Source organism: Oryctolagus cuniculus, chromosome 6 (genome assembly GCF_964237555.1).
Source record: "Oryctolagus cuniculus chromosome 6, mOryCun1.1, whole genome shotgun sequence".
Lineage (NCBI taxonomy): Eukaryota > Metazoa > Chordata > Mammalia > Lagomorpha > Leporidae > Oryctolagus > Oryctolagus cuniculus.
Window position 1 is genome coordinate 87,144,030 of NC_091437.1, and position 9,652 is coordinate 87,153,681.

Below are 9,652 nucleotides of genomic sequence, written 5' to 3' on the forward strand. Positions count from 1 at the left end.
ATATTTAACACTTGCTAAGGCCCCAAATTCAGAACCTAGATGACGCCTTGGAAAAGGATTCACACACAGGCACAAGGGACACAGAGGTACAAGAATGCTCAGAGCAGCACTGCTTACAAGAAAGACAACATGGTTTCAGCAGGATGGCTCAATGAAAAGTGGCACCTACAATGTGAAGAAGCAGGTAAGTCATAGAAGAAAATAAATAACCAGAGAACAGCAGAACCTCGAATGGTGTCTCGCTAGTTACATCAAGCAAGAGCCTATTAACAACTCTTGTAGCACATGTAAACAAGTTATATATATATACATATATAACAAAGTCTATTATCCTTTTGAAATTCATTCATCATGCACATTTTCTACTGACTTTCTGAAAACTCTCTGTATTACTTGTACTTATACTTTATATATTAATAAAGGAAAGCATAAGAATTGCTATCACAAAATTTATAAAAAACAGTCACAGACAGACACACAGGAGAGGAAAACCCAAGAGTTTGGTAATGTTTTGCTTCTTCATCTGTGTGGTAGATATGAGAGTATTCATTGCATTGCTCTTAATACCTATGTATAGGCCTTAAATTTGTATTATTTCAAAAAGATACAGTTTTAAAGAAAAACACATAGAAGTATTTTTATTTTATAAGTTAAAGAGCTGGCTCTCTTCCAAAAAGCCAGTCCTTGAAAATATTCACAAAACTCAGTGGCAAGCAGCTTATTTCAATCAATTTAATTCAAAAAATGGAAAGGTAAAGTTGCACACTAAATATTCTCTCAAGAAACACTGACAACGCAGATTTTTAGATACATGCAAGAAAAAAATTAACTGCTTATAAATTAAATATATGTGTGAACCAAGGATCAAAGGGGCTTTCCAATATACCATTTCAAAAAACTGAGATTAAAAGCAGTGTCAAAGACAGAAAAATCGTGCTCATTAGCAGTGTAAGAAACATACAATCAAAGTTAAGGAACAACAAAAAGATACCAATGACTGCACTATGGGAGAGCAGAAATGTCTAACAAACTTATGTAAAATATGACTAAAGACAGGTAAATCATTGCTGATTGTGGAATAAGATTTTATCAAACAAGATTCTCCCACTTTAAAATTAAGACTGATCCTTGCTTACTTGCATACAGAACAAGACCTTGCATTAGATCTACAGGCACACATGTAGGAGGGATGGTACTCCCCAAGCTGAGCAGGGGCTTATTCCAGTTTCAGGGATGTCCTTGGCAATCCTACTACAATTGGACAACCCCTGTTGCCCCCGACTTAATTCACTAACCCTCTCTGCTGAGAGCACAGAGTGATGTCACGGGTCTCACAGGCAGCCCCAGTACTTCAGTGCATGTTCCATAACTAGCTTTTAAAAAGATTTATTCACCAACTGAACTCAACATTCCTCTGAGGTTAATGGGTTATCTATATCTAATTTGCCCTAGTCCATCACCTGTCTGAAGAGAACCAATTACATTAGGTGATTTGCCTTTACAAGATAATACCAGCCAAAGGTAACCAAGACTCATCCTCAAAAAACAAATACAAACAAATAACAAGTGCAGAACAAAGTAACTTAACAACAGTTGTGCTAATGGAATATTTTCACTTCCAGAGGCAGACACAAATGTATCATGGGTGCAAATGTATCAAGTGGTACACAAAGTCACATTGTAAATATTACCTCAAGAGCCTCCATTTTGCTTAAAACTCAAGTGCTACAGTCACATAACATTATTAATGTTTGCTTGTTTGTTTGTTTTTTTTTTTTTTTTTTTAATTTGAAACAGTTACAGAGCGAGAGAAAGGTCTTCCATCCGCTGGTCCACTTCTCAAATGGCACAATGGCCAGAGCTGAGCTGATCTGAAGCCAGAAGCCAGGAGCGTCTTCCAGGTCTCCTACACTGATGCAGGGGCCCAAGGACTTGGGCCATCCGCCACTGCTTTCCCAGGCCATAGCAGACAGCTGGATTGAAGAGGAGCAGCCAGGACTCGAACCAGCATCCATATGGAATGCCAGCAAAGCAGGCTGGGGTTTTAAGCCATTGTGCCACAGGGCCAGCCCCAACATTACTAATTTTTTAAAAAATTTTATCTATTTATTTGAAAAGCAGAGCTAAAGAAAGAAAGGGAAGACAGAGAGAGACAGAAGTCCGCTGGTTCATTCCCCAAATGGCTGCAATGGACAGGGCGGGTCAGGCAGAAGCCAGGAGCCAGGAGCTTCATCTGGGTCTCCTCAGTAGATGGCAGGGGCCCACGCACTTGGGTCACTCTCCACTGCCTTCCCAGGCACCATTAGCAGGGAGCTGGATCAGAAGTGGAACAGCCAGGACATGAACTGGCATCCATATGGGATGCTGGCATTACAGGCAGCAGATCAACTCAATACCCCACAACACTGGCCCCCAAATTATTAATTTTTACAATAAATCATCAAGAATTTTTAAGCATGGAATACCCTACTTGAATCTCCACTTTAGTATCCTGGAAAGTTTTGTACTGTTCCCCTACCATTAGGAGCACTTTGATGGAAACGCGAGAAATATGAGGGGATATAGAATGGGTCACAGCACTAAAAGGAAAGCAGAGTAATTCCTTCTGTTTTAGAAGATTGAGATTAGATATTTAAAGCAACCTGTCACACAGTTGTTAAATGATTATGACTTCAGAACATTAGGCTCTTTATCTCAAATTATCATGCCTTTCTAGAGAAAAAGATTTTGGTGGGTTTTGTTATTCTGTTTACCTCTGGGAGCAAACAGCTCAGGAGTTAAATCTGTGGTATCAACTAAAAATAGGGTGGATAGCTCACATAAGCCATTATCCAAGTCACTGTTTTAGTAATTAGCTGAAAATGCAAATCTCATATAATCTTGTCTTTACTGATCTGAGTCAGACGACTTTAAAGCAAGACTAAGATACAGACCCTTCCTTTTCCTTCTCAAGCCCACCACAGGTTTGCATGTTTGACCTTTTAAATATGCATTCAAGAATTCCCTTAGTCCTTGATTTCATGCGATCTGAACAGGCTGGTTCAACCACAAACTAGTACACAAGTCTTGCAGTAGAAGAATTATGGCTCCTATCTTTTCATTCTGCAATGACTAATGGAGGATTAAGCAACTGGCTTAACTGCTTAAGTCCCTGGCTAAAGAAAGGGAATTTCACCATCACCTTTTTATTCAAGGGGACAAGAACATAATCAGCAGTGCATTGTATCTTCAAGTTACTTAGTAATTTAAGAGATACTGAAAATGTGGGAAAAAAATCCTCAGAAGCATGTCTCCAAATGACTAACACCTTTTAAATACATTTCAAATTAATCTGTGCATATATTTTACAGATATTACTTGAGTGCTTTTAATTTTGAATATGCTAAGCCTAAATAAAAAGGCTGCTTGGGACAAATTCTTATTACTAAATTTCTTATGACTAAATCTGCTTAGAGACCTTGATAGAATTGAACAGAAGTGGCTAAGAGTTTTTAAGTAGTTGTCTATCAACAGCTTGGAGTATGTACAGACTGATTAAATAATAGTTAAAACCCTAATTGCTGTTACATAACCTGAAGTTTCAAATTGAAAGGTGGATGAGAAGGGTTCTCCAGTGACACCTACTGGTACAGGGTAATAAATCAGGCTGACACACAAAATAAACAAGCAGATGGAAAGCAGGTTAGAAGCTACAGGGGAAGAGTGATACTCAAAAAGGGAAAAGCTAAACGAACAAAAATGATACACATTAGTGTCCCTGTGTTATAAGCCCAAAAGAACATCATGATATTTCTTTATGAAAGATTTACAAATCAGTAAATCTGAAAAAGGCTTCTTCTGGTCTCAACTGGCTGTGCAAATCAAATTTTATGTACAAGTTAAAGGCAAGATGTCAAAAGTGCTCATATTTCTTTTCTATTTTAAAGACTAAAACTGAAAAGAGTAAAACTGAACTCGGCAGGAAATATTTTATCACTTTCAACTTAAGTTAAAATTAAAATCAGACACCCATTTTAAATTTTTCCCCCTAAAATGCAAGTTTTAAAGGACTAGGCCCTCTTTCCCCATATATTTACATAAAAATCTAAGAAACAATAATATTTAAAGTGACTAGTGTTGCCATCAACTTTACACCCTTAATGCAAAACATCCTTAAAAACTTATTATTTGAGCCTATGTACTCTTATCAAACTAAGATTTTCAAATATGCTGCTGTAAACATAATTTTACTCAAAGGAAATGTAATTAGTGACTTGACAAAAGTGCGCTGTCGTTCAATAACTAAAGGAGGTATGTCATGAAAGAGTCAGAAGGAAATCTGGTAATCCAGTCAGCTCCTGATGCCCTAGGGATCTTACATTTCGGAGAACATAAACTTGAAGTATGATGTAATGAATGAATATCATAAAATCTCAGTTCTGGTCTTGGTTCTTCCAGTAATTAGCTAGGTTTCCATGACGTCAGCAACCTTCAGTGAACTAGACAAGCTTTCTGGACATTGATGTCCCATCTTTATGATGACAGCAAGGAATTCCATGGGCCTCACTGCATTTGAAAAATTCCTTGGCTTTTATGATTTCCCCAGCAGAAACTGTCTATACCTCAGTGACCAGACAATCATAGTCATAGAAGAAATGTTGGTTTTACTGCTTGTTCCACATACTCATTTTCATCCGTGTAGGATGATGGAAAGATTCCTGATTTGCATCCCCAGTGCCTTCCCCGCCTCACACACAGTCAGAACTCATTTGCTGGGAAAACAAATAGCTGTGAAAAAAGAATACTCATTATGTAACACGCAGGACTCCAACACCAACTCCGGGGTTTTGTTTTTTATTTTGTTCTGTGTTGTTTCTGTTGTTTTGCTTTGTTTGTAACAAGGACCTTTCTCTGTGTTACATATTGTGTCTGATGCATGCTAAGTCTGTTTCAGGATAATTATGGAATCAATGTGCCAAATGCTTAACAGGCTATAGATCCTCAATGTGGACAGAGTTTGCTCATAATGCCTGAAGACGAAAAGTCAGAATAAGTTAATTTTGGTCCTAATGTTTCCTAAACTCATTCACTCCTTGTTAAAATGGTTCAAGAATTAATTCGGTAGATGTGGAAATGTAACACACATTTCTCAATACTAACTTATCAATAAAAGGCCATATAATTTCCTCAGATCTAATCACTTCTAGGGAGCTCACAGGATAGACAGAACAAAGATACGCTTCACCTGAAAATAACTACATAAAACTTTAATGTCTTGTTTAACAACTTCCTCTGCTTGGTGCTCAGGCAGCACACAGGGTTCTTCTCACTTAGAAATATTAAAAAGTGAAGCTCCAGACCCAGAGGGGCTGTGTTTAACTGACATTTAAAGACAAAAGGAAAAGGAACACAAAAGATTACTTAAATCAAAGGTGAATTATGAGGCTGGTTTTGAACCCCAAACTGTGTGTGTCTTCCCATTTGGAATGCAAACATGAGTTCTTGAACTTAAATGTGTGCAATGGCTTTAACTGCAGTACTTTCACCCCAACTATTCATTCGCTTGCTAATCAAATATTTGAGCACTTCTTATGGGACAGGATCATACCAAGAGTTGGGGATAAGAAATGAGGAAGAGTTGGGATTGAGGCCATAGCAATACACATGAAAATAAGTGCTATATGGGAAATAGTTCTGTGAAGCATAACCGGAGTTATGTTATTTTCAGATATACATGAATGCCCTGCATTTAGCGCTCAGCAACAGTCTAAACTATCCCAAGGGAGGTTTGTTGTTCACATTCAACACACATGTGCATTCCAGTTTCAGTATCCTAAATATGAGTCAAAGGGAATATAAAAGAAACAGAACCACTGAAATATGAGACGAAACAGATTTAAAACATCTGTTCTTGTTCGGTAAGCACAAGGAGAGAGAAAGGTGAATATGTGGTTGATTTTAGGAAAAAATAGAAGCTCATGAGCTATTTCATGGCATCCGTTGATATTTTAAAGGTAACTACAACTCATGTGAAAAAGCTATAAAAAAGCAAAAACATTTCAGGTAATTTCCAAGGACATTCAAATCACTCCCAATCCCCGCTCCCCAACTTCCATCCCCCTAATAGTCCTCCTTTGAGTTGCTCTTAAACGATGCTGGTTAGGCAGGAACTCAACTTTCCCTGACTTTGGCACATTTTCAAAGTCCCCACAACCCGAGTATGCAGGGCAACGATGAACTGTTCGCCTACTCCCGGCTTCAATTCCACTGACAGCCAAGAAAGAGTTGACACGTAACGGCCAGCTCGGCTGCGCCCTGCAGGTGTGGGCAGCACGGGGAGACCCACCCGAGGGCGCGGACCCCGCTCCGCCCCCTTGGCCCTCCAGCTCGCCAGGCCCCGCGAGCGCGGCCTCCGCCCCGCGCGCCAAGAGGAGGTACGACACGCCACGGAGGACGGGGCACCCGGGGAGATGGACCGCAGCGCCGGACCCCGCCCCGCAGGGCCTCTGACCTCTCCGAGTGCTGGTGCTGCAGCTGCCGATGCTGCTGCTAGTGCTCGTGCCGCCGCCGCCGCCGCTGCTGCTGGAGCCGCTGCTGCTGCTGCTGCTCGTGGTGGTGAAGCCGCCGCCGCCGCCCTTGGCATTCTTGCGCGGGGCCATGGCGCGTTCCGCGGGGGCTGGCGAGGACTGGGGGCGAGGAAGGGGGAGTCTTCCTCAGTGTTGGGGAATCTTGGGGGGCGGCCGACGGCAGCGGGCGCTGGATCGGCGCGGGCCGGGGCTCCTGCAGCAGCGTCAGTGCCTCCGCACCTCCCGCCGCGCCTCCGAGGACTTTCGCCCGCGTGCAGGTTGCGCGCGCCAGGCCCTCGCGTGCGCCGAACCTGTGACTCCCTACGGAGGCGAGCGCGCGCGGCTTCCCCGCCCCTCGGCCACGCCCCCGCCCGGCCTCGGCCCGCCCACAGAAGTTGAGTGACGACGGCTACGAGCCAATCGCAAGCGCCACTATGAGGGGGCCGGACCCTGCCGCGCTTGCCCGCCCCCTGCAGACTTGGAGCTGTTCTGGCGCGGCGCCGCAGCCTGTGAGCTCGAGCCGCCTTCAGCTTTCCAGGCTGTCTCGGTCCTTTGGAACGTGGCAAGCGTAGCAGCCGAGCGGATTCTCGCGAGCGTTGGCGGACCCGGCTAGATCTGGATGGGGCGGAGCGCGGGGGCGGGCCGGGGCGCCGGGGTAGGGGGACACGTGTGCCGATGCCTGGCGGAATGCGCCGCCTCTTGGCCTGATTTGTCCCGGGCCCCCTTCCCACAGATGCCGAGAAATGCCATCCCGCTTCTTGGGGAAGAGCTGCCTGTTTCTTACCAGTGTTAACGTGAGGGCGCATCAGAAATTGGGTCGGGGCTAGTCCAGCGCTTACCCCGTGGTCTTGGGTCCGTTCAGGGTTAAAGCAGGGATTTGCCATCCGTGTTTTCAGAGAAAGTTAAGACATGGGAAGGTGCATATGACGCAGGAGGTTATCTTTCTTACCCTGGACGGCACCCAGGATCGGAAATCTCACGCAGCCAGGCCAATGCCTACGTTATCATTCTTCCGTGTCCCCAAGTCTCAGGCCCCTCTTGCGAACTCGAAGGGTGCCTTAGACCTGCAGTGGCTTCAGAATTCGGGACAGGACGTTAAAAATGTCTGAGCTCCTGGCTGAACCAGACCGGCACTGGCAGCGTCACTATCACCTTTGTGTCGCCAATTGCGCACCCTGTGCCCAAGAAATGTTTGTTGATTTGTTAAGTCTGTCAACTTCCTAAGGCTTTCCCCCAGGTCTTGGCAGTGTTTTGCAGCACCTTCTGGGAGTGTGTCGGGAGGGTTCAGGCAGAAGCTGGAGAGGGCAGAGCTGGTGCTGCGTGGCCTCCGTTTACTTTCTTTTCTCCAGAGACACACACACAGACGAGAGAGAGAGAGAGAGAGAGAGAGAGAGAGAGAGAGAGAGAGAGGGAGGCAGGCCCAGGGGCGCTGACTGAGTTTACCTGAAGCGTCTCTTTCAGTTTTTATGGCATAGCCTTCTTTCCCCCAACACAGCCATGCATTCATTCAGGCAACGCCCTATGACATTATCTCAACGAGAGTTGAGGGCATTGGGCAATGAGACAAATCTGAGTGATGGTGGTCAATATGAAATAGCAATGACACCTAACCTGCAAACACAGAAACAAACAAGAAAACAGTGCTCTCAGACCCCAAGATATTTTAACTCTTGAGTTCTCACAAAGCCATGCTATGTGTCCACATTTTCTGGCTGAGGAAACTGGAGGTTCTGCGAGATCCAAGTGAGGTCACGGATGTGAAATCAGTTGATCTGGCCGAGAGTCTACAGTCCAAATCTTTCTTCCTGGAAGAGGCTTCCTTCTGAGTGGAGAATGTCCAACTGGCTCCCTCTTCCCTTAGCAAATACCCTTGCCCCCTTAAACCTTATAGGTCCTACCCGCAAAGATAGGCCTGAAACGCAAAGTGGTGGCTTATCAAAGTCCACCTTGCAAAGAAATTAAATGTCTTCAGTCGCTGACACCAAGAGGCCATGAAGTAATGCTGCATTGCTCCTACATTTCCAGAAACTCAACCCAGAACTGACAAGGTGCACTGCTGTGCACCTGAGGCAGCACCAGGCCACCACAGAGGCTTTGTAAGTACAGATCACAAGAAGGAAGTGGCCACCTAGTTCCTCCCTAGACCACAAACAGCTGTAATGACATTTATACACTCAGCATTACAAAATAAAAATTATAAAATAAAACAAAATGTATCAACAATATTTACAATGGCAGGTCCTGTTGGCTGCGTGTACTTGTGCAGTTGAGTTCCAGGGACCCAATTCCCCTGAGCCTAGTATTAGAATTATGCATTTTATATCTGTCTATGCTTCCTGCTTTTATGAATATTGACAACACAAAGATTGCCTTGGATCCATGAATTCCTTTATACAGGAGCTTTTCTCAGCATGGGGTGAGGGAGATTAGTGAGTCAAAGTATCTTTGAAATTAAATGAGAGGTCAAATACCCCTTGTTAGGCTATTCTGTTTTCTATCAGTCCCTGGGAAGCCATGAAGGAACCCTGGATGTTAAAAGGATCATGAATACAAGACAACTAGGACAATGCATTAAGATATTAATGTAATGCAGCTTTTGAAGTAGGCCAAATTGTCTTGCAGATATTTCACAAACCTTTCACTGGTTTCAATTGGATTTGCAAGTGGAAACTGGGGAACAACACGTGTTCTTCTTTTTCTTTTTCTTTTTTTTTCTTCCTGTTGACCCTTTACAACCTCCAGGCAAATGCTTTCAAAATTAGACATTTCTGGAAGTATACTTACAAAAAAATTGCTCTGAAGTTCCATTTTAACTTGCTCCATCCTAGTTTGTTCCACTTTAAGTCTCATTTGTATGCAATTTACCTAATGTAGAATTACATTATTGCAAATAAATAATGACTATTTCCTCATCTCTATTGACCATAGTAAGTTGTGCCATAGTGGAAAACAATGCATTTGAACTGATCACAAGTCATATCTGTATTTTCATATTTCATTACTAAAATATGTTGCAATGAGAGCTATGTTGGTAAGTACAAAGACACTTTTAAGGGAAGGCATTCTCAGTGTTCTCAAGGCAATTATTCCCATATGAAGTATATCTC

General features: G+C 43.3%; 1 protein-coding gene across 23 annotated transcripts in view; it reads right to left on the reverse strand.

Annotated features, from left to right (window-relative positions):
* Positions 1–7,444, reverse strand: part of ASPH (aspartate beta-hydroxylase) — a 303,829-nt gene extending 296,385 nt beyond the window's left edge. For 15 of the 23 annotated variants that reach the window (XR_011389109.1, XR_007918607.2, XM_070075073.1 and 12 more), the window contains exon 1: positions 6,491–7,444. Coding sequence is in view for 21 of the 23 variants with exons in the window: in XM_070075073.1 (XP_069931174.1) it covers positions 6,491–7,429 (939 nt within the window). In the remaining 2 variants the exon portion in view is untranslated. The remainder of the gene's footprint in view (positions 1–6,490) is intronic. The other 8 variants (XM_070075074.1, XM_051843774.2, XM_017341336.3 and 5 more) reach the window with 5 other exon arrangements.
* Positions 7,445–9,652: the final 2,208 nt, after the last annotated feature.